General features: G+C 40.7%; 1 protein-coding gene and 1 long non-coding RNA gene across 5 annotated transcripts in view; one reads left to right on the top strand and one right to left on the bottom strand.

Moving 5' to 3' along the window:
* LOC138741532 (uncharacterized) overlaps positions 1 to 26,456 on the bottom strand; it is a 44,783-nt gene that overhangs the window by 7,961 nt on the left and 10,366 nt on the right. For 3 of the 4 annotated variants that reach the window (XR_011343558.1, XR_011343560.1, XR_011343557.1), the window contains exon 4: positions 16,426 to 16,559. The exons of the other annotated variant lie outside the window; for it this stretch is intronic. This is a non-coding gene — a long non-coding RNA (uncharacterized lncRNA). The remainder of the gene's footprint in view (positions 1 to 16,425; positions 16,560 to 26,456) is intronic. 4 annotated transcript variants of the gene reach the window in all.
* Positions 11,317 to 13,049, top strand: gja9a (gap junction protein alpha 9a). The gene has a single exon (XM_069895753.1). It carries the CDS (start codon positions 11,317 to 11,319, stop codon positions 12,862 to 12,864), a length of 1,548 nt encoding a protein of 515 aa, XP_069751854.1. The 3' UTR covers positions 12,865 to 13,049.

Raw genomic sequence — 26,456 nt, forward strand, 5'->3', positions numbered from 1 at the left:
AAATGTGCCAAGAAGAGACATTATGGCCTGGGTGTGCAAATCCAAAGCCTCACCAAACTCAGTGGTCAACTCTCATGTACTGGCTACAGTTACTAATGTGCCACAAGGACTCGCTCAAGCCGCAACCTTTGTGACTGCGAATGGTAAAAGGTTAAGTGCTCTATTGGATCCATGCAGCACCGATGGTTACATTAGCGAGAAAGTCACGAGGGAACTAAAACTAAAGGTCCACCCATCCAGGAAAGACATTAACTGTGGCTCAGAAAACTTTCAACACTAGTTCCCAAGGATATGTTGTTGTTGACCTAACTCTTAGCCTTATTAGCCAGTCATACAACGCCGCACGACTTGGTGTATTGAAGGACCTATGCTTTGACTTAATACTTGGCCAGGACTTCCACCGTCAGCATCTGAGTGTGAAATTTGAATATGGAGGAGCCTTGTCTGAGCCGACTTTGGCTGGTGCTGATCATTAATGTGCACTGACAGCTGCAAAAATAGAAGAGCCAATTGCTGCTAAATCATGTAGGTTTAGCAAAGATGATCAGGATTTCAATACAGAGGAAACTTGCCAATTACTTTCAGAAGGGATGATTGAGACGTGCATATCACCATGGTGAGCCCAAGTGGTAGTGGTGAAGGATCGTACCCACTGACACAAGAAGTCAACGTGTGTGGATTATTCACAATCAATCAATGCAAGGAATTGGATGCTTCCCCTTGCCAAGAATTGACAAAATGGTGAACTTGCAAAATATAATGTGTTCTCTTCCTTTGACCTGAAAAGTGCCTACCATCAAGTGTCACTGAAGGAGTCAGATAAGAAATATATGGCTTTGGAAGCCCAGTCCAGCTTCTTATATCAAAATTATATCAATTTTGTAGGATTCCATTTTGAATCAAAAATGGGGTAGCCGCTTTCCGGAGAGCTATGGACAAGTCAGTTAGAGAAAAGAAACTGCAAGGTGCCTTCCCTTACCTTGATAATATCACTACTGCTGGACATACTCAAGAGGGCCCAGACCAAAATGTACAGAAATTCCTAAAGACCATCAATCAGAGGTACCTAAAACCAAAGACTGTGGAGTCTGTGAATCCCGTTAATGTTCTTGGATACTGTGTGGGGAATGGTTTCATTAGGCCAGATTCTGAGAGACTTTGCTCACTACAAGAGCTTTCTCCACCAGAAATTTTGCAATCCTTAAAAAGGGCACTCGGGATGTTTGCTTATTATGTCAAATGGATTCATGGGTTTTCTAACAAGATTTAACTGATGGTAAATACAGAGAAGTTTCCAATGGAGTAAAATGCCCTGAACGCATTTAACTTACTAAAGAGAGAGTTGGAGGAAGCCACCCTGCACTGGGTTGGCGGAAACTTACCCTTTGAGGTAGAGTATGATGCATCTGACGTGGCTATTTCTGCTCTCCTTAACCAAGGAGGAAGACCTGTTGCATTCACGTCAAAACCACTACAAGGAAGTGAATTGCACTACCACATTGTAGAGAAAGAAGTAACTGCCATCATTGAGGTAGTGTATAAATGGAGCCACTTCCTGGCATGGCGCCACATTAACTTGTTACTGATCATAGGTCAGTGGCCTTTACGTTTGATAGTTAAAAAGCATACAAAGATAAAGAACGCAAAGATTCAGGAATCGAGGTTGGCACTTGCAGCATTTAGTTACACAATAATGTATCATCCTGGGAAAGAGAATGCGGTCCCTGACGCATTTAGTCGGGTGAACACTTGTTCAGCCTTTACTACCTCCACACTTGCTGACATTCACAACAGACTTTGTCATCCAGGAGTAATTCATTGCTGCATTTTGTCAGAGCAATGAATCTCCCCTTTTCTACAGAAGACGTCAAGAAGACTTTGTGCTTCTTGCAGGTTCTGCGCTGAACTAAAGCCTCAGTTCTACCACTCACCAGGAGCGACTCTTATCAAAGCAACAAAACCTATGGAACGGCTTCAAGGGACCATTGCCTTCACGTAACACATATCTACTTACAGTAGTTGATGAATACTTGCGTTTCCCATTTGCCTTTCCACATCCCAATATGCAATCTACAACAGTGATCAGATGCCTGGATCTGTTATTTAGTCTATGTGGAATGCCAAATTACATTCACGCTGATTGAGGCACCACTTTTGTGTCTAAGGATCTGAAAGATTCTCTCTCCCAGAAAGGGGTTGCCACAAGTCATACTACACCATAACACCCAAACGGGAAGAGGTAGAGAAGTTCAATGGCATCATATGGAAGGCAGTCTGTTTGGTCCTTAGATCATGTAACCTGCCTGAGAAGCATTGAGAGGAGGAGTCACGTGATGGAGTAGTGGCCGGTCAGGGAATTCCAGAGCTCTCCGGAAAAGTTAAAAAAAAGCACAAAACACAAAGGTACAAGAGTAAAAATTAAAACAAAGTAAAAATAAAGGTGAGAAGAAAATGGCAGCGAAGAGAGAAAAGTCGAAAACAACGGGAAGAAGAGAAGAAGAAAGAACGTCGGAAGAAGGTGAAGGCCTTACCTGTCCGAGGAGGCCCGCCACGGAGAGAGAAGCCCGCTCCCTCAGGTCAGTGGAAGTCCCGAGCTTGGGACTACAAAAATGTCTCGAGGAGCCGAGTAAAAGTGCGCGATGCGCATGAAAAAAACACACTGACGGGAGGGGGGAACAGCTGCGGAGTCGATCTCCACAGCTGAGAGAGACACCTGCAACACAGCAACAGGTGCAGAACACAGACAATAACGACAACAAGAAGGAAGAGGGTAAAAAGAAAACAAGGAAACAACAGATGGTCAATCCAGAGGAAGAAGAAGAAGAACAGAAAGAAATGGAAGAAGAGAAAGCAAGACAATGGATATATCTTTTTTTAAAGAATATATGGAATCAGTGAAAGAATGGCAATTACAAGAATTTAATGAGAAAAAGAAGAATTAAGAATGCAGAAGAAAAAATGAATAAAATAGAGATGGTCATATCAGAGATAGGAAAAAGAGTGGATAATGTGGAAGAATGAGAAATAATCGTAGAAATGAAAGTAGAGGACTTAAAAGAGAAATTAGAAGTATCTAATAAAAAAGTTAAAGAGGCACATGAGCTGTTAGATAGATATAATGGAAAACTATAATAGAAGAAATGATATAAAGATAGTGGGCCTTAAGGAAGATGAAGAAGGCAAGAATATGAGAGAATTTATAAAAGATTGGATCCCTAGGGTCCTAGGAAGACCAGAATTACAGGAAGAAATGGAAATAGAGAGGGGACATAGAACACTAGCCCCGAAACCACAACCGCAGCAAAAACCAAGATCCATTTTAGTAAAATTCTTAAGATACACAACAAGAGAAAATATACTGGAGAAAGCAATGAAGAAAATAAGAGAAGACAAAAAGCCACTGGAATACAAAGGTCAAAAATTTTTTTTCTATCCAGACATAAGTTATGAACTCCTGAAGAAGAGGAAGGAGTTCAATACAGCAAAAACGATCTTATGGAAAAAAGGATATAAATTTATGTTAAAGTACCCAGCGGTACTTAAAATAGTTATTCCAGGGCAACAAAACAGACTATTCTCGGATCCAGGGGAAGCACAAAAATTTGCAGAACAACTACAAAACAAGCAGAGAGATAAAGACATGTAATGAGAGTAAAAATGACCACGAACTATATGTATGTGTGTATATGGGTATATATATATAGATGTGTATGTATATATGTATATACATGAATGTATCCGTATTTAGAGGAAAATATATAGAGTATAGATAAGAATTAATAAGGGAATGAAAGGGAATAGAGGAAATAAGGAGGGAATTAAAAGAGTGACCTTTGTTATATATGAAAATTGAAATCTTTTCCGGGGGGTGCTGGGTGGGGAGGAGTTATGGTCACTGCAAAATCAGTTGACGTTTGCGAGTGAATTCGCAAATCCAAATGGAGAGGGGAGATGTGGTTGCCCGACAAGGGATAAAGGGCATCTCAGGAGGGGGAGGGGAGAATGGGGTTAAAGAAGTTTTAAATAGGAGAATAAGGAAAATGTTTGATGTTTTAGAAATGTTGTCTTATAAAGTGTTCAAATCAAGAAAGCAGAAATGGATAAGAAGGAAAGGTGATGATGGAGAAACGGAAAGGGAAGATAAACAAAGTATGAAATGGCTACGTTGAACTATATGACTTTAAATATTAACGGAATACGTAACCAAATCAAAAGGAAGAAACTGCTAAATTTACTGAAAAAAGAAAAAATTGATATAGCATTTGTGCAAGAAACACATTTAACTGAATTGGAGCACAAGAAATTAAAGAGAGATTGGGTAGGACATGTAACAGCAGCGTCGTTTAATTCAAAAGCAAGAGGAGTAGCTATATTAATCAGTAAAAATGTACCAATTAAAATAGAAGAGGAAATAATAGATCCAGCAGGGAGATATGTAATGATAAAATGTCAGATCTATTCGGAGTTTTGGAATCTACTCAATGTATATTCACCTAACGAAGAAGATCAAAAGTTTATGCAAGATATTTTTTTGAAGTTAGCAGATACGCAAGGGAACATATTAATAGGAGGGGATTTCAACCTTAATTTGGATTCAAATATGGATAAAACTGGGAAAAAAATTAACAGAAAGAACAAAGTAACCAAATTTATAATTAAATCGATGCAAGAAATGCAACTTTTGGATATATGGAGGAAACAACACCCAAAGGAAAAGGAATACTCATACTACTCGACTAGACATAAAACATACTCAAGAATAGACCTATTCCTGTTATCAGCTCGTATGCAAGATAGAGTAAGAAAAACGTAATATAAAGCTAGAATATTATCGGACCATTCACCCTTGATATTGACAATAGAGTTAGAGGACATCCCTCCAAGAATGTATAGATGGAGATTAAACTCCATGCTACTTAAAAGGCAGGATTTTAGAGAATTAATTGAAAGACAAATTAAAATGTACTTTGAAATAAATACGGAATCAGTGAAAGATAAGTTTATACTATGGGATGCAATGAAAGCGTTCATTAGAGGGCAAATAATAAGTTATGTTAACCAAGATGAAGAAGGACTATAATCAGGAAGCAGAGCAGTTGGAAAGGGAAATAGTAAATATAGAAAAAAAATTAGCAATGAAGAAAGATACAACTAAAAGAAGAGAATTGGCAGATAAAAAAATAAAATATGAAACACTACAAACATACAAGGTGGAGAAGAACATAATGAAGACAAAACAGAAATATTATGAACTAGGGGAAAAAACGCACAAAATTCTAGCATGGCAGCTTAAGACAGAACAAGCTAAGAGAATGGTATTGGCATCAAGGAAAAAAGACAAACAAATCACATATAATCCAACGGAGATCAATGAAAACTTTAGAGAATTCTATGAACAAGTATACCAAACTGAAAACGAAGGGAAAGAAGGCAAAAAAGATGAATTTTTAACTAAAATTGAACTACCAAAATTACAAATAGAGGAACAAAATAAATTAACAGAACCATTTGAAATAGTAGAAATACAAGAGATAATAAAAAAAACTACCAAATAATAAAACACCAGGAGAGGATGGATTCCCAATAGAATTCTATAAAACATTTAAAGATTTATTAATTCCTCCCCTCCTGGAAGTAATCAACCAAACTGACAAAACACAAAGCCTACCAGATTCATGTAAAACAGCAATAATTACAGTAATACCAAAGCAAGGGAAAGATCCACTTGCACCAGCGTCATATAGACCAATATCATTACTTAACACAGATTATAAGATAATAGCTAAACTATTAGCAAACAGATTAGCAGATTATGTACCTAAAATGGTAAATCTAGACCAAACTGGATTTATTAAAAAAAGATGCACAACAGACAATATTTGTAAATTTATTAACTTAATTCATGCAGTAGAAGGGAGTAAAGCGCCAACAGTAGCAGTTGCTTTAGACGCAGAGAAGGCCTTTGACAGAGTAGAATGGAATTATTTATTCAAAGTATTGCAAAAATTCAGTTTACCAGAGAAGTATATTAATTGGATTAAAGCATTATATAAGGGGCCATTGGCGAAAGTGACAGTAAATGGATATATATCAAAGCAATTTAACTTAAGCAGATCTACAAGGCAGGGATGCCCACTATCACCCTTATTGTTCGCATTAGCTATAGAACCACTAGCAGAATTGATAAGAACAGAAAATAATATAAAAGGGATAAAAATAAAAGACAAGTAATATAAAATCAGTTTATTTGCGGATGATGTTATAGTATACTTAACAGAACCAGAACTATCAATAAAAGAATTATATAAGAAATTGAAGGAATATGGAGAAGTGTCGGGTTACAAGATTAACGTAAAGTGAAGCAATGCCAATGAATAATGCGGATTTCTCAAAATTTAAGAAGGAATCACCATTCAGATGGCAAATGCAAGCAATAAGATACCTAGGTATACAAATAAATAAAAATCTCGGCCATCTATATAAACTCAATTATTATCCACTAATGAAAAAATTACAGGGCGATTTAGAGCATTGGAAAGATTTACCATTAACACTAATAGGAAGGATAAACTGTATTAAAATGAACATTTTCCCAAGGATATTATACCTATTTCAGGCATTGCCAATACACTTGACAGAGAAATTCTTCAAGGAGTTAAAGAAAATAATAAGGAAATTTTTATGGAAAGGGGGGAAACCGAGGATAGCACTAGATAAATTAACAGAATGGTATAAACAAGGAGGCTTACAACTGCCAAACTTTAAAAATTATTATAGAGCCGCACAATTAAGATACCTACAACGTAGGAGTTCTCCAGTATTACATCATCTGCTCAATATTTGGAAGAAGATTCATGTAGAAAGGAATAAAACAAATTACCAATTACCAAAACTAATAATGACGCAAAATCAGTTACTCCCTTTTACAATAGATAACCTTTCCTTTAGAGAATGGGAGAAAAAAGGGATCAAAAGAATAGAAAATTGTTTTTCAGGAAATAGATTATTATCCTTTGAACAAATGAAAGATAAATATAACTCAAGATACAGTGTTGGCATATTACCAATTGAGATCCTACCTGAAGGACAAATTAGGAAGCAGTCTGAGGTTACCAGAGGGAAGTAACTTTGAATATGTGATTACAGATACAATGATAATCAAAAGATTTATAACAAATATGTATATTAAACTGGAAGAAAAGGAGAATGAGGAAAAAAATGGTAAAACTAAACAAAAATGGGAACAAGATTTAAATATAAAGATAAAAAAGGAAACATGGGAGAAGTTATGCTCTGGAACGATGAGAAATACAATAAATACGAGGTTACGTATGATACAATATAACTGGATACACAGGCTATACATTACACCTCAAAAGTTAAATAAATGGGACCCAACAGTATCTGACAGATGTTTTCGTTGTAAAAAAGAAATGGGAACAACAATTCATGCAATCTGGACATGCGAGAAAGTAGAAAAATTTTGGGAAGATCTCAACCAGATATTAAATAAAATAACAGAAAACAATATACCAAAAAACCCAGAGATCTTCCTCCTAAGTAACATAAAAAACAAAGAATTTGGACTTGATTTGGAGGATGCACAAAAAAGATTTGTTAAGATAGCTCTAGCCGTAGCAAAAAAATGTATTATGTCAACCTGGAAATTGGAAGCTAATTTGAGAATACAACAATGGTATATAGAAATGAATAAATGTATTCCATTAGAAAAAATAACATATAGTTTAGGAAATAGTTGAAATATTTGAACAAATATGGGAGCCATACATGAAACACAATAGAGAAAACCTACCGGGGACATCTACCACCTAAATTAACGAAAGGAGAAGGAAATGAAAAGAATTGACTCAGTGGAATTTCTTGTTTATTTTTATTGAATGACAACATTGTTTGACTGGTTTAATGTATCTTAGATTTTGTACTTTAAATGAATGGGGGGGAGAGGAAGGGGGGGTGGGATGGGAGGAGGGAGAAAAGGACACTGTATATATTTGAAAAGGAAAATGTATGTATCTTGGTCAATGTGGTTTATGGTGTGAAAAATAAAAAAATAAAAAAAAAGAGAAGCATTGAGAACTGGTTCTTCCTGTCATACTACACTCCCAAAGGTCACTGTTGTGTACAGCAACCAATACTACACCTAATGAACATTTATTTTTGCATTCCATTGCTGCTCATCCCATGGAAATTCACTACCCTCCTGGATAATGACCCCTGGATCCCTACTAAGGTTTGTGAGGAGTAACACTTGTTACACTTGTAGATCAAGTTGAACTCTTTGACAGTCATCCAACATATGCTAACATCAGATACCCAGATGGATGGGAGTCCACTATGTCTGTTCGTGACTTGGCACCTTCTCCAGAAGCCCAGGCAATCCCCGCATCTCTGATTGTGGAACAAAATAAAAGAAATCTGGAGGTACCAATATTGGAGGAGGAGGAAGGTATGACCTGCCATAGTGTGGAGGATGAGGAAACAGTACCTCCACAAGAACTGAGGAGATCTGGTTGTGTACCAAAACCTCCCAATCAATAGGGATGGGAGTTGTCCCGTAAAGTGATGCTTGATATTGCTAGCGTTTTTTTTAGGAGGGAAGAATGTAATATTACAAAGTTATTCTTAATTGTTCTTCTTCCTCCAATCAGCTTCTAACTGCTGCCTCACGCCTTTTCTAAAAATTCTACCTGTAACTGTACAATTGAGTAAAGCTTGGAAAGCAGCCACCAAGATTTTAATTCTCACAACACATGTATACTTTGTTACAAAATCTTTGAGTAAATATGAAGAAATACACATACATAATAATATTTATTCATGCATGTGGTTTTTAAACTGCTAATTTGTATTAGTTTCAATAATCAAAATGTACACATACACATACCAAATATTTTCAAAATATGTGGAAATCTCTGCCCAAGGAAGCAGTAGAGACTGCCTCATGAAATATATTTAAGATTTATATTTAAGCATCATAGGGGAATGAAGGGATATGGAGGAAGAGTGGAGCTAGGTCCATGGCCAGATTAGTTGTTATCTCGCAATGTGGGAGCAGGCTCGACGGGCCAGATTAGCGACTTGCTCCTGTTTCTGATGCATTCTCTTCGGGAACACTGCACCACTGCAGCATCCACAGCTGAGCGGGAAGCGATCAGATGCAAAGCTGCCTCCTACAGCAGAGTAAGGCCAGGGGGCCCCACAGTTCTGATCCTCCCTATTCCACCCTCCACTCCCTGCTTTTCATTTGCTGGCAGGATTGGGGTAGCAGCTGCTGGGAGCAGAGGCTGGGGTATGGAGTAGTTGAACCTCTGTACTGCCTGGTGCTGACTCTCCATCCAATGGGGCAAAGGCTTGGTCTTGGCCACGAAGTTCCTGTCAGTTTCTGCTGCCAGCTCCAGCTCTGTCCTTCCTTGGTGCCTGGATGACATCCTCATTGGAGACCCCCCCCTCCAGTCTCTCCTCCCTGTCTCCGTAATCTTGCTTCCCCCCCCCACTGCCAGAGCGCCTGCCTTGGACAGACACCCCATCTCTGGGGCAGGTCATGTCTCAATGGAGCTCCTCTGGTCTAGCCCCGGCTTCCTGACCTCTGCGGCCGGTCCCTGCGGAGGACCCTCAGCAGGGAGCAGCAGTAGAGTGGGAGCCCATCCCTCCTATCATACACCCCATTTTAGCGATGCTCTCCTGTGGTGTGGCTCGGTCTGAGCGAAGAGAACTCGACTCCGGCGTGCGCAGCTCGCTCCGCTTCTCTGCAGGAGCCATTCCTCCAGTTCCCACTTCCTCCTCCTTGTCGTGCAGTCGGGCTGTGACCATTCAGGCTGCAGGGATTTGGAGTGCCAGTGGGTGGCTTCAGGAGCACTGGTATCTCCTCCAGATAGTATATTTCATGTCAAAGAGCCGCATGTGGCTCGTAAGCCATGGTTTGACCACCCCTGGAATAGAACTTATTCCATAATTTATGGCAATTAGGCCATAAATGATCTGTATTTTAACTCCAATTACTCTGGGCTCTGTACCCATAAATACCTTACCTCACAAACCTGTTAACAAAGTATCACATTATTATTATAAGAATCAGAATCTATTGTCATGAACGCTCACGAAATTCACTGTTTTGCAGCAGCATCGATGTGCACATAAAGTTCATTGAAAAATAAATAAATTAGTGTAAAATAAGAGAAAATGAGATCGTGTCTGTGGCTGATTGTCCATGGCCGGGTTCACAATTCTCTGTAGTTTATCTCCTGTCCTGTGCATTGGCACCTCCATACCAGTCAGCGATGCAACCAGTCAGTATGGTCTCCACAGAACATCTGCAGAAATTTGCAGAAGTCCTTGGTGACATATCAAATCTTTTCAAACTCTTCACAAAGTATAGCCACTGGCAAGCCTTCTTTGAGACTGCATCGACATGAAGGCCCAGGACAAATCTTCAGAGATGTTGACACCCAGTAATATGAAATTCTTAAATCTTTCCACTACTCTTCAAGAGAACTTAAAGAGCTATTTGTGTTCTCCTGATTTCCCCCTCCTGAACTCCAGAATCAGTTCTGCTAACATCGAGTGAAAGATTGTTGTTGTGAATCCACTCAACTAGCTGATCCTTTTCCCTCCTGTACACTTTCTCTTTGCTGTCTGTAGCCCCTTTTCCACTGGAACCTTATCCCAGGGCTAATCACACATCCATGAAGTGCTCCTGTGTTGATTCTCACTGAGGAGGAGACTGTTTTCGATTCGTACTGACGTAGTCTTCTGAAGAGGATGCCAAGAATCGCTGAGGGGCGATGCAGAGGCCCAGGTATTGGAGCTTGTTGACCAGGATATAATATTGATGAAAACTGAGTGGTACTGTGTTACTGCTGTCTAGGTGATCCAGTGCTGGGTGGAGAGCCAGTGATGTTGCATCTGCTGTGTAACGATTGTGATGGGAGGTGAATTGCAGTGTTTCCAGATCTTTACTTAATTCTGGCCATGATCAACCTTGCAGAGCATTGCATCACAGTAGATTTGAGTGCTATTGGCTGATAGTCTCTGTGACAGCTCGCTCTGCTCTTCTTGGGCACCAGAATAATTGATGCCATTTTGAAGCAGGTGGGAACCTCCAACTGCAGCAGTGAGAGATTGAAAATGTTTGTGAACTCCAGCTAGTTGGTGAGCAATGCTGCCGTTTCCGGTTCTTAAACATCCTCGAAATGATCCACTTGGGCTGTCTTAAGGTTGATTAGTTGAGCAAACTGCATTTTTAACATTATGATAATTTCTGTCATCAGGATTCCATACTGAAATAAAGCACTGAAGATGGGAGACTGGAATTTCCTTGGTGGGATTTTGGAGGAAGTACACGTCCACTCCACAACTGTTGGGAAAATATGGCTGACCATCCTTTTCATATTCCGCATGCTTGTCCTGGGTGTGGCAGCTGAAGATGTGTGGAATGATGAGCAATCGGAATTCATCTGCAACACGGAGCAGCCCGGCTGCCGGAACGTGTGCTATGACAAAGCTTTCCCAATCTCTCTCATACGCTATTGGGTCTTGCAGGTGATTTTTGTGTCCTCACCGTCCCTGGTGTATATGGGCCATGCCCTATACAGACTCAGGGCACTGGAAAAAGAAAGGCAGAAGAAGAAAGTTGAGCTGAAGGGTGAACTGGAAGAGACTGAGACCATGGTGGAAGATAGGCGAAGATTGGAACGCGAGTTAAGACAGTTAGAGCGCAGAAAGTTGAACAAAGCTCCATTAAGAGGGTCTCTCCTACGCACCTATGTCTTACACATTCTCACTAGGTCTGTGGTCGAAGTAGGATTTATGATGGGCCAGTTTTTGCTCTATGGACTCGGACTTGATCCTTTGTATAAATGTGAACGGTTCCCTTGCCCCAACATTGTTGATTGCTTCATCTCAAGACCAACCGAGAAGACAGTTTTCATGTTATTTATGCTGAGCATTGCTGCAGTTTCCCTGTTCTTAAACATCCTCGAAATAATTCATTTGGGCTGTAAGAAGGTTGAGCTGGGACTTTTTGGATATTACCCTAAAATGAAAGAGGACGTGGGAGATCTTTACATCAACAAATCACAGAAAAGTTCAAGTGCTCAGCAAATCTGCATCCCCATATGCAGGCGCTCGGAATCGACAATCCCCACTGCGCCTAGCCGTTATAATCTATTGCTGGAGAAACAAGTGGAGTCCACAATGTATCCGATATTTACACCCCCGTCTAGCTTCAAATCCCTTCAAGATGACCAGAAACAGTTCCAGAAAATTGAGCAACAGGTGCCAATGGCTAACCAATTTACCACAATCTGTAATGCAACCTCCTGTGCCATTGAAGGTCAACAAAAGTCAAATGGGTCAGAGATACCCAGCCAACGTAGTGAAGAGTTGGAACATTCAAACACTGGTTCCCTTCCTGTTGGTAGTTCTATGTCAAGTTCCAAGTCAGCCAGTCAGATTGAGCTATCAACAACTGGGGTGTTATACCCGTCTCTTCACACAGGTATGCCATCATTCACTGCAATTTCAGCTAGCTCCAGTCGCAAGCCACGTCGAGTCAGCGCCTCTTTTAACTGCTCCACAGTGGTTGAGCGCAATGGCTCTGCCACAGAATCTGAAGCAAGTAACAAGGGAAGATGTGGCTTCGGTGCCACCAGGCCCAGGGCAGCTTCGAAAACAGACCTCAAACGGCTCAGCAGACCTGACACCCCTGATTCAATCTGTGAATCCAGCTCAGAGTCGAAGCCTAGTGGAAATGGCGACAGTCCCCAGGCCCTCTCTCCCTCACGGAGAATGTCACTGGCAAGTAACGCCAGCGGAAGGCGTGCTCCCACCGATCTCCAGATATGAGTGTTAGTTTAATTAATACCGTATCTCTATTAAATACAATATATAATTTGTTCTTCTTTATGCAAGCAAAGGTTGCTTTGTCTCACATTCTTAGGTTGCCTTTAGATTAGGGTAAAGTGATACCAGAACAACATGCCTTATGCAAATATGACCAAGAGACATACAGTGAATAAAGTCTTTTTACTGCCGAGAAAACAGAATTCTCTTTATTTGACTCTATGTACTACACATTAAAAGCTATTTGAGAAAGAAGTGAAACGATTGAAACCCTACATGTCAGACATAGTCAAAACTGAAGGAGGCAATTTCAGAAATTAATATTAAAAAAACTGCATAGGATGGAAATCTGAAATAAAATGGTAAATATTCAAAAAAACTTCGCATCTTATCTGTGGAAAGGGAGGCAGGTGACATTTCAAACCCAAGACCCTTTATTGGAATTATTTACGAGATAGTGGTTGGGGAATAAGAAAAAAAGGATGGACTGAGGGAACGAAGGCAATCCTCAGTTCTGAGAGCCTGAAAAATACAATTAAAGTAGAAGTGTCGTGGGCCAGTGCCATTCTTAATCCTGCCATTTTAATAGACCAACAAATGACATGTGAAACTAGACTGGCATCAGCCTTAGTGGAGGTTTGTCAACATGATCACTGGAAGTCAGTTTTGATTATTGACTTTATCAAGATATGTATTCCTCTACAATCTTCCCAAATACTTGGAACAGATATTGTGTACAATTGGGTCTGTGAAAGATGCTGCGACTGTTTAAGGCATTGGTGAGGCCAGGTTTGGAATATTGTGTTCAGTTCTGGTCTCCAAATTAGAGGAAGGATATAGATAAGGTGGAGAGGGTGCAGAGATGATTTACAAGGAGGTTGCCTGACTTAAAATACCTGAGGTACAGAGAAATATTGAAGAGGTTAGGACTTTATTCATTGGAACGTAGATGGTTGAGAGGGGATTTGATACAGGTGTTTAAAATTATGAAGAGAATAGATAGACTAGATGCAAGTAGACTCTTCCCCCTGAGAGCAGGGGAGGTTGAAACAAGAGGACACAAGTTGAGGGTAAGGGGGCAAAATTTTAGGAGAAACATTAGAGGATGGTTCTTCACTCAGAGAGTGGTGGCTGAATGGAATAATCTTCTGGAGGAAATAGTTGAGGCAGAGTCAATTCTTTCATTTAAGAGGAGGCTGGATATATTCATGGATAAGAGGAGGTTAGAGGATTATGGGTGGAGAATAGGTGGGGGGAGCTAGCAGAGTTGTTTGAGTGAACCGGTGAGGACTTGAAGGGCCAAGATGGCTGTTTCCATGCCATAAACTGTTATATGGTTATACAAGCAACTGTTTGAATATTATCAAGAGATACTCTAAGTAACACCTAAGTAATAAAATGATTATTCAAATAATATTGAGAAAATTGTTTTTAAATGTTGGGGAAAGCTATTTCAATCAACTGAATTTGTGTGGAAGGCCAGAGATATTTAGGGAAGAAGTTCCAGCAATAACTCAAAAACTATGCACCAGCTTCATAATTCACCACAATTAAAATCAGTCAGAGGAGATTCTTAATAATTTTTAAACTATTATAGGAGTAAATAATATTATGGCTGAATATATTTTGTGGATATCATTTTAAGAAAGAATGTGAGATAAAACCCTCTTCTTTTTCATTGAATGTTCTTGACTGAGCAAACGGTGAATTGTTACCAACTCTATTTATAACTGTCATTAAAGTTGGAAGCTCATAAAGGCCAAGTTAACAATGGGCTCGATGTACTTCATGTTATTGAGGAAATATAAGGGCATGTAATGCTCTGACGGAAGGAAATGCTTATAAAGTGCACCACCTATAGGAATAAAGTGAGACTGCAAGCCATTAGTTAGTGGAGAGGCTGCCAAAACACCAAATTTGTTAAATAGTACAAATTGGAATTAGTCTAATTCCAGGCTTCTGGTTTATAATGGCTACTTAGATGGCACGCAATGAAAGGCAAACAACTTCTGCTTATTACAGAAATTATTTTTATCCATGTGTTGAATTTGCAAACAATTTATAATGATTATAAAGATTTTTGCCTTCAGGTGAATAATTCATATCTACTGTTTGATCACTACATAGATCAAATATGATACGACAAGAACATGCAGTTTTGTGAGAGATTGTATTATGAATGAGAAGTTTACATTTTGTATGTACAGTGCATCTGTTTGGTTGAATCAACAATAATATCAATTTAAGTGGTACTTGCATGTCACTGCAAAGGCAATGATAAAGGAATAAACTTCAGCATTCAAGCCGTCTGCTCCAGTGCAATCAGTTTCCCAGCATGACCAGAGGGGCTTTAATAAACAGGGTATGCCTGGGATAAGAGGATTTGAAAATGTTCTCCAGATCCTTCTGATCACATTTTTCCATGTTAATGTAATTAAACATCCTTTAGGTTACAATATTTTAATACTACTCAAGTAATCTTCCATTGTATTTATAGAGACACATTGACCTTATGCCATAATGTGAACATTCCAGAATAAATATTTACATTAATTTTACAATAAAAGAAAAAAAGATGATGGAGTTTGCATTAAATATAGAATGGGAGTGGGTTTAATGTCAAATAAACTGACTTGGGGACAACGATAGTAAGAAATTAAGGAAGACAGAACAGTACAGCACAGGAACAGGCCATTCAGCCCATCTCTCTGCTGAAATGATATCCAAATAAATCTAAAAATCTGCTGCTTGCTTATGACGCACCACCCTCTCCGTTCCCTGCCAAAGACTTCATTCTATTTCAAATCAATGGAAAAAGGATGTTCCGGTATTGGGTTATCCCCACTGAACTTCCACCTATTGCCAATTATACACTTACTGAATTCTTCTCAAAGTATGCTTTGGGGAGAAACATTATCTGCAGATACTGGAACATCGTGCAAACAAGGAGCAGCTGGAGGATTTTTAAAGAGCCCCAAACTCAAACATTTTTGACGGTCCATTTCTCGACATGGATGATGCCTCTTCATTTGCTCAAATCTATCTTTCTCTAATTATTTACTCTCAAATTCACTTCCATGTAAACATTATGAAGATATATAACAAAGAAGGAGAATTTAAGCCACGTTCACAGGCAGCCTTTGTCCCATACTTCTTTACACCTTTTAATCATCTTGGATAATCTGTTTGATCTTCAACTGTACATCTGGTAATACTTAAACAATAGAGGATTACAAGAATCTTAATAATTACAGTGATTTAACAAAGCTCTTTAATATCTTCACGATATCGATTCTTGTTCCAGATTTAATGAGGTGTGTGTGAGGTGGGATGAAGGGATGGGGAGAAGAGACTGATTCATACTGTAGAAGTGAGGAAACCTTCAGTGGTTTGCTAATTTAGGGCTTTGGAATCCAAGGATAAGATCAATTATTAAGATTCACAATATTCCATGTTTCAGACTCTGATCTTGTCATTTCTTTTTATCTCTCATGAATACATCATTATTGTTCATCTTCATCAATATGCATTTGTACAAACAAAAGTGAAAATGAATCAAATGACCTCTGAACTTTGGCATGTCCCTTGAGTCCTCATTCTTTTAGCTTGCATATAAATAAGTGGATGTCTTCCTCTGGGAAAGAAGTGTTCACTCATTGTCCAATAAATGTAAAATGAACAGATGTCCTTGTAGTGGGCTGAGGGATATTTAAAAGACCAAGAGAAAGAAATGAACATTTCATAATTGAACCTCTCCTCGAACAACATCATAATGGAGTTATTTTCAGAGCTCAGAGTCTCCAGTGTAATTAATATGAACATAACAAAAAGACAAGACTTTTCAACATAATGGATAAATAATTGAATATTTCAGAAGAGGTTTGATGCAATCTTTAGATTCATCTGTAAATATTTCTACTCCTTTTGATAGATAAAAAGAATGGAAACAAATATTTCTGTCTGCCGAAGAGCAATTGCACTCAGACAGTAAAATGTCTCAGGCACCAAGTATGAAAATAGAAGTATGCAATTAAATGATGTAATAACTAATTTAAATCCATAAGTCTGTCTGTAATTAACATGGTGTTATTTGAGAAAATTGACTTAATTTGTCATCTACAGCTGAAACATGTTGGGAAAATTGGGAAATTTATTCCTCCTCATTGTTCAACTGTAAGATGTTAATTTAAATTTTAAAAAATTTAAATTGATTTTTAAAAAATGTAAACATTTTGCATGATAACAGGCCATTTCAGCCCATGAGTCCATGCCGCCCAATTTATACCCAATTAATCTACACCCCTGGCATGTTTTTGAATGGTGGGAGGAAACCAGAGCCCCTGGAGAAAACCCACGCAGACGCGGGGAGAACATACAAACTCCTTACAAACGGTGCAGGATTCGAATCTTGGTCCCGTTTCCCAATTCCTCTGATGCGATCATTTATTTCCCTTTTTCTTCCCTTTCAGATCACAGTCCTTCAGCTCTTAACCATTATGAAAAAACAAAGTCAGTGAACAATGGCTTTAGGAGCTGCTGAAGTTTTGCCTTTGAACTGGAAATAATTATTGTATGTTCTTCTCTTGGAATGCAGAGTGCTTAATAAGCGGAGTACAGATAGCTATCCTGTGTCTGAACACTTGTAAGGAAAGTGCTGCAGCAACTGCATTTGAGGTTCACCAGTAATTTCAAAACAGCTACTGTTAACTCTGCTCCTTTTGTGCAGGGATTTTGGAAAGTTTTGATACTTATGCTATAGTCTAGGTATAGAATTGGTCTATTATGTCTTATAAGACAACAGTGGCTCAGAGGCTGATGCAGTGAACAACAGTGCTGAATGCAGTGGAAAGTAAGTTTCATTCAACAAAATGCCACGTGGTGGATTTCCGGGTTCACCTCACATGTAGGTTCTATTCTTCTCCCACAGGGAGAATCAGAGAATGTTAAAATTAATGAACTACCACACTGCTACACACCCTTGAAGTCACTTAAGGACAGCTATAAGTGGAGGCCTGGGTGAAAGTTGGCTAATAATATAACATGTTGGAAAAATGAAAACACATAGTAGAATATTCAGGGAGAATTTAAATTTTATTAAAAAGATTAAAAATTATGCAATATTTCATTGATGACAATTTCTTAATGCCTTAGCAATAAGAAGTAATATTGGTGATTATCAAGTAAAGAAGTTGAAAAGAATACCTGCGTGTAAATCACCGCACACCTTTCTCAGGCTTTGCTTACTTTCCCTCTCATACCTTTTCAATATCATCTTTTTTTCCAGGATAGCAATCTCCTGATTATTGGGTGCTTTTCCAACTATATTTCCACCCACCCAACCAACCTCCCCTGCCAGTTCTTACGTTAACTGCTATTTGAAAGGCCTTATTCCCTTTTAAACCTCTGTTTACCAGGCCCTGCAATCTTCTCAGAAATGAAATACCTTTCATCTTTCTAACCCTGAAAACTATAATTTTGCCCCTAACTTATCATTCATTCCCCCCCCCCCAAAAAAATCTTGTGAGAGATGTGAAATTCCAATGCATGCCCATCTCATCTTTAAACTCCATGTAAGGTTCCCTCCCAATAGTAAACTGCGTTCCTCTTCTGATTTTTGACCTGATTTCTCAAATGCAGAAAATAACAATAATATCATATTTCCTTCCCATGGAATGTCAGAGGGCAATGAAAAGTATCTTGATGTAATTTGTAGAGTAAGAACACAAGAATCAATGTGATCATGGCTGATCTGATGGGCTCATCGCCACCAACCTGCCTTTTACCCCATGTCCCTTAATTCCCCAATTATGTAATTATGTAAAAATATATCCCACCTTGTCTTAAATGTATTTACTGAGGTTGCTTCTACTGCTTCAATGAGCAGTGATTCTACTGATTCACCTCCCTCTGGGAAAAGCAGTCCTCCTCTTCTCTGTCCAAAATCCAGTACCCTGAATCTTGAGGCTAGTCCCCTAGTTCTGGTCTCCCCTACCAAATGGAAGCATTGTGGACAGCGAGAAAGGCTTTCAAAGCATGCAGAGGGATCTGGACCAACTGGAAAAATGGGTCAGAAAATAGCTATGGAATTTAATGCAGACAAATGTGAGGTGTTGCATTTTGGAAGGACAAACCAAGGTAGGACATACACAGTAAAATGGTAGGGCACTGAGGAGTACGGAGGAACAAAAGGTTCTGGGAATACGGATACATTATTCCCTGAAAAGTGGCGTCACAGGTAGACAGGGTTATAAAGATAGCTTTTGGCATCTTGGCCTTCATAAATCAAAATATTGAGTACAGGAATTGGGATGTTGTGGTGAGGTTGTAAAGGACATTGGTGAGGTCAAATTTGAAGTACTGTGTGTAATTCTGGTCGCCAAACTTCAGGAAGGATATCAGTAAGATTGAAAGAGAAGATTTACTCGGATATTGCCAGGTCTTCAGGAGTTGAGTTACAGGGAAAGATTTAAAAGGTTAAGACTTTATTCCTTGGAGTGTAGATGAATAAGGGGAGATTTGATAGAGGTTTACAAAATTATGAGAAGTATTGACAGAGTCAATGCGAGTAGGCTATTAACACTTCGATTAGGAGAGATAAATACAAGAGGGTGAAAAGGGAAAGAGAAAGGTTTAGGAAGAACTTCTTCACTCAGAGAGTGGTGAGAGTGTGGAATGAGCTGCCATCTGACATGGTAAATGCAGGATCACTCAAGAATAAACTGGATAGATACATGGGTGGTAGAGGTCTAGACTTGGGGTGAGGGGCCGTACACAGCCTTTAGAGCCTCGTAGAAACCCCTGAAGTCGCCAATGTCCGCGCTGAGCTGTGTTCGTTTGGCGAGGCTAGTCCACCACTCATTTTGGATCTCCCGGAGTTTGCGCTGAAGATGGCTGCATGCGCGACGGAAGGCTTGTTTCTTCTCTGGACAGGACGGCTTTGTAAGGTGAGCCTGGTGGGCAGCTCGCTTCTTTGCCAGCAGCTCCTGGATTTCCTGGCTGTTTTCGTCAAACCAGTCCTTGTTTTTCCTGGAGGAGAAGCCCAGTACCTCTTCAGTGGATTGCAGTATGGTAGTCTTCAACTGATCCCAGAGGGTTTCAGGGGACGGGTCCGTGAGGCGGGTTGCAACGTCGAGCTTTGCTTTGAGGTTTGCCTGGAAGTTTCCTCTCGCTTCGTCTGACTGCAGTTTTCCAACATTGAACCTCTTTCTGGGGGCTTTATTGTTCCTGGGCTTTGGCTTGAAGTGAAGGTTGAGCTTGCAGCGAACCAGCCGGTGGTCAGTGTGGCATTCCGCGCTAGGCATGACCCTGGTGTGGAGCACATCTTGTTTGTCACTTTCTCGCACCAGGATGTAGTCCTCCATCAGCCAGCTCTCCACCATGACTACCAGCCCCCCCACATCTCCATCGGGCACACAAAACTCAAAACGGTCAACCAGTTTACCTATCTCGGCTGCACCATTTCATCAGATGCAAGGATCGACAATGAGATAGACAACAGACTCGCCAAGGCAAATAGCGCCTTTGGAAGACTACACAAAAGAGTCTGGAAAAACAACCAACTGAAAAACCTCACAAAGATAAGCGTATACAGAGCCGTTGTCATACCCACACTCCTGTTCGGCTCCGAATCATGGGTCCTCTACCGGCACCACCTACGGCTCCTAGAACGCTTCCACCAGCGTTGTCTCCGCTCCATCCTCAACATCCATTGGAGCGCTCACACCCCTAACGTCGAGGTACTCGAGATGGCAGAGGTCGACAGCATCGAGTCCACGCTGCTGAAGATCCAGCTGCGCTGGATGGGTCACATCTCCAGAATGGAGGACCATCGCCTTCCCAAGATCGTATTATATGGCGAGCTCTCCACTGGCCACCGTGACAGAGGTGCACCAAAGAAAAGGTACAAAGACTGCCTAAAGAAATCTCTTGGTGCCTGCCACATTGACCACCGCCAGTGGGCTGATAACGCCTCAAACCGTGCATCTTGGCGCCTCACAGTTTGGCGGGCAGCAGCCTCCTTTGAAGAAGACCGCAGAGCCCACCTCACTGACAAAAGGCAAAGGAGGAAAAACCCAACACCCAACCCCAACCAACCAATTTTCCCTTGCAACCGCTGCAATCGTGTCTGCCTGTCCCGCATCGGACTTGTCAGCCACAAACGAGCCTGCAGCTGACGTGGACTTTTTACCCCCTCCATAAATCTTCGTCCGCGAAGCCAAGCCAAAGAAAAGAGGTCTAGAGGGCTATGGACTGGGTGCAAATGGACTAGTGGAATGATATTTTGCCAGACTAGAAGAGCAAAATGGCCTGTTGTCTACTATGGTTCTAATGTAAACAACTTACCTACCTTTTTCTTATCTATGCTTTTCATAATTTTATATGTTTATATAAGATCCCCTCTCATTCTTCTAAGTTCCAGCAAGTACAATCCCAGATGACTCAATCTCTCCTCATAGACGCACCCCTTCATCCTAGAAATCAACCTGGTGAAACTTATCTGCACTGCCTCCAACATCAGTACATCCTTCCTCAAGTAAGGAGACCAGAATTGCACGCAGTACTCCAGATGCAATCTCACCATATACCTATGTATAACCATTTAACAATTATAGCATAGAAACAGGCCAACTTGGCCCTTCTAGTCCATGCCAAACACTTTTTCCCACCTAACCCCTCTGACCTACCCTCAATTTGTAACCTTCCATTCCTTTCTGGTCCATACACATCTCCAACTTCTCCTTAAATGCTAATATCGAGCCTCCCTCCGCCACTTAGTCTGGAAGCTCATTCCAACCCACCACTCTCTGAGTAAAGAAGTCCCCCCCTCATGTTTCCTCTGAATCCTTGCCCCCTAACTCTCAACTGATGTCCTCTTGTTTGTATCTCCCCCTTTCTTAAAGGAAAAAGCCTCTCCACATCATCTCTAATACCCTTAATAAGTTTAAATACCTCAATCAAATCCCCTTTCAACCTTCTAAGCTCCAAAGAATAAAGACCCAACTTATTTAACTTTTCCCTATCATTTAGACTCTGTAACCCCGGCAACATTATAGTAAATCTTCTCTGCGCTCTCTCCAATTTGTTGATATCTTTCCTATTCTTTGATGATCAAAACTGTATACAATACTCCAAGTGTGACCTCACCAATGCCTTTTACAATTTTAACATAACATCCCAGCTCCTTTTCTCAATGCTCTGATTTATAAAAGCCAACATACCATAAGCTTTCTTCACCACCCTATCCATATGTGACTTCACCTTCAGGGAACTATGTACCATTATTCTTAGATCCCTCTGTTCTACTGCACTCCTCAATTCCCCACCATTCACCATATATGTTCTATTTTGATTAGCCCTACCACAATGTAACATCTCACACTTATCTGCATTAAACTCCATCTGGGGAATAAATTTATTTAACACGAGTGTCACTTAACTAAGAGAAAGGTCTAGCTTGGAATATCTTACAACCTTAGAAAGTAAAAATGTAAGTATCTACTGCTTTCATGGTATCAATTAACTAGGTCAATTTTAAAGGTAAAAGCTTAAGTTTCTATAATTTGCAGCAATAAACTATTAAGGCACAACAAAGGGCATCCACGCTAATTCTTATTTTGTTTCTTTCAATATATTGTCAGAAGCCTTTTAGTTAACTTATTCTCTTTACTTACGCGTTGTTTCTAATCTACATTGCTGTCTACGATTTTGTGAAGAGCTAAGGATATCCACAATGTATCCATCCTAATCAATGTGATTTTTTTTGTGTCAGGTTTTAGAATTATCTATTAAAGAACCAGATGGAATGCTTTGCTGAAGTAGCTGTTCATTTTTACCCTAATTGCAGTTAGCAATGACACTTGTATTAATTATGCTCCAAGTGTTACAGAAACTATGAAAGATAACATTGAACTTTAGTCAGGCACCTTCATGGGTAGTTACTGTAATTGATCAGATACTATCTGTGTGAAAGTGGATGCCTTCAACAACTGTTTCCAAAATTCATCGCAATCATGTCTACAATTTGATTGTAATTATAATCAAAATAATTTTAGAATTTTCTGCACCAGTTACTTTAATATAAAGACCATGTAGTAACAGATTATTTTCAGATAAGAGAATAACAATACATTATAAAAATAAATACTGTTTGGTCAGAGTGAACATCTTTGGGGAGAATCTTACAGAAAATCCCTTGTAAGTACGCCTGCTAATTTTAACAAGAATCTTGAAGTTAACTAGCCAAAGTGAACACTGATTCATATTTCATTATGGGTTCCAAATAGGAATTCTACTATCTTTTAGATTTCAAATATTGTCACATGAATAAGCCATATTGTCCCTCAAGCCTTTTCTGGCATTCAATTACATCACCGGGTTATTTGCACCACAATTTCCCTCTTCTGCTTAGCTCTATAATTCCTTAAAAACAAAGTCTTTTGTTGATCTCAGTCTTGAAAGCTTTGGTTACTCCAACACTCATAACTTTTTGCAGGAGAAAGTTCCAGATTTGGGGTGTAATATGGACAAAACTATGGATGGATATAAAACATCAAAATAGACAGATACACGTAAAATGAGAAGGTAATTTATGTCCAGCACTCAGAAATATTCAGAGATCCTATTTGCTTTGATGGCAGTCAATAGGTTAGAACCTCTAGGAATTCATAATTGACAAATTGATGCTGCTTGGATGAAATACATTTGAAAGGATCACATCTCTATCTCCACAGGACAAATTCCAATATGCAGAGATTTGCTGTAAATTCAACATATATTGACATTCATATTCTGAAGGACCATAAAAGGTAGGTCCAGGCCCTTGGATAGTGAATGCAAGCACTGTTACTGGATGGATGCTCTTCTGGGCAACATACAAAGACAACATTGCACTCTCGCAGCCCTGAGAAGTCCAGGGAAGGGAATGCGTGTTGAACTAATCCTAACACGGGGTATAAAAGGATTAATCAAGACTGTCCTCTTGGAATTTCTAATACTGATTATAACACTACTCAGCATGTTGTTTTTAATGCAAATTCAATAAAGCATTTTGTAGAAATTTTACAGTCAGTCAAATAGGAAGAAATAAAAATGAAATATTAATGTTGTGGTATTATGTTTTCCAATATGAATCTGCATGTGAAAGATGAATACACTAATCTGATGCTTTAAGGGTAATAATTTCTGTACTGTATGTAATATCCACCACTACCGACTAACATTCATTTTTATTAATTTTGAAATGATGTGGCGGTGCATAACACTGACACCATGCAAACCAGCTCCACATGTTAAGGTCGTGGCAGCGGAGCAGCCGTGTCAAGATGGCGCTGCCGGGTCGTCCTTTCCGCCGGCTGGGTCAGGTCTGCATGCACGTGGGGTAACATCATGATGTCACTTCCAGTGTGAGCGCACAACTTACCTGTGGCCTTATAAGGTGCAGCGCAGGAAGTTTCAATAAACAACCAGAGTGCAAACGAGCCCACTGGCTACTGGTCTCGTTCTTCCCAACTCCATTTAGCTACTGTTACATTGGTGACCCCGACGGGTCCAGATGCCTCTGGACCCAACAGTATGGATGCTGCAGCAGTCAGGCCCCCCCCCACCCAACTCCATGCGAGGGCCAGATCCCTTCCCCCAGACAAACTGCAGTTAGCCAAGGAGGAGTACAAATGGAGGAGTGGGGATTGTTTGTAGGTCCGACAGCCCGTGGGCATCCCTGCTGCACATGGTGCCCACAGCCACAGGGGGCTGACGACTTTGCGGGGACTACCAGCACCTCAATGATTACCAGTCTCCCACATACAGGATTTCACAGCCAACCTACACAGCGCAACCATTTTCTCCAAAATTGATTTAGTACAAGGTTACTACCAAATCCCTGTCCACCCAGACGATATCGGGAAGGCGGCCATCATCATGCCTTTCAGACTGTTCGCATTCCTGCGCATGCCTTTCGGACTTAGAAACGCAGTGCTGTTGCTTGGGTTCGTATGGGTCCCACAGGTTAAGAACCAGACCAAAGTTAAGATACAAAGCACATGTTTATTTCAGGGATGCAAACGGGACCACAGGGTCAATATGCTAGGCAAACTTCTACACACATACACACACAATACGCAAGGGGTAAATATACACTTCGGATAACGAGGGAGGAACCGACAGAAGACTGGGGAAATTACATGAACATACACGTTCAACAGAAGGATCAAGGTTATACTATATACCCCCACCCCTTGACTGGTACGGACACAGTTCTTGCTATCTGACCTTGAGACTCACCCGAACCCAGTGTGAAAGGTGCTACCTCTGTGTCACTAGGAGTCCAAAGACAGAACAAAGGGGCACATCGTCCTTTATAGTTCCTCAGGCAGTACTTGGGGGGCCAATCACTCGGGGCAGGCTGGGCCCCGTTAACTGCTGTGGCCAATGGCTCGAAGCCAAAGTGCAGGGGCTCAGCTGAGGTGATTCACCTGAGCCAATTGGGTGAAGGTCAGGGCTGAGTCTGGGCAGGCTGCCTGAACTACAGCACCTAGTGATTTAGGTGGGCCAATTGCAAGAGTCACCTTGATAGCTTGGAGTGAGTCTTTGACCTTGATTGGCAGGTAGTGTGTCCTTCGAACAGGAGCACAGCAGTGCCACCAGGTGGTGAACACTGTCTGTCCATTACAAGCACAGACCTTCCAGCGGCTCATGAACACAGTGGGCAGAGACCTAGACTTTGTTTTCATCTACCTGGACGACATCCTCATCACTAGCAGGAACCACCAGGAACACTCTATCTACCTATGCAAAAGCTACTCCTGCCAGGTTGACTTTGGCCTCATGGTAAACCCAGCAAAGTGCCAGTTCGCCCAGAAGGTGATCAATTTCCTTGGCCACGGGATCATCAAGGACAGAGCGACACCATTGCCAGAGAAGGTGGAGGCCATTCAGCAGTTCGCAAGGCCCAACATGGTCAAGGGCCTTCAGGTATTCGTTGGCATGGTCAATTTTTACCCGTTGCAGCACGAACCACGTACCCCCTTTATGCCATGATGACCGCCAAACTGAAGGACTTGGCCTGGAGTGAGGAGGCAGCCATGGGTTTTGAAAGGACCAAGGAGGCTTTAGCCTACGCCACGCTGCTGGTCCATCCAAGAATGGATGTTCCCACCTCCCTGACAGTCGACACATCGGCCACAGTGATAGGGGGTGTACAGGCATTAGAGACCACTGGCCTTCTTCAGCCCCCATTTGCAGCCCCACAAGTTAAAATATAGTGCTTTTGACCGGGAATTTCTAGCCTTCTACCTCACAGTCAGGCACTTCCGTTATTTTCTCAAGTGCAGGCCTTTCATTGTGTTTACCGACAGCAAACCCTTCACCTAAGCCTTTTCAAAGGTTTCCGACCCCTGGTTGGCCCGCCAGCAACACCACTCAGCATATGTCTCAGAATTCACCACCAACATTCAACACCTCTCCAGCAAGGAGAATGTTTGTCGCTGAAGCCCTCTCAAGGCCTACCATCCAGTCGTTGACACCAGGCCTAGTCTATTCCAAGCTTGCACGGGCACAAGAAGACAATGCGGAGACCCAGGCTTTTCACACAGCCATCA

The sequence above is a fragment of the Narcine bancroftii genome, chromosome 8 (assembly GCF_036971445.1).
Source record: "Narcine bancroftii isolate sNarBan1 chromosome 8, sNarBan1.hap1, whole genome shotgun sequence".
Classification (NCBI taxonomy): Eukaryota; Metazoa; Chordata; class Chondrichthyes; order Torpediniformes; family Narcinidae; genus Narcine; species Narcine bancroftii.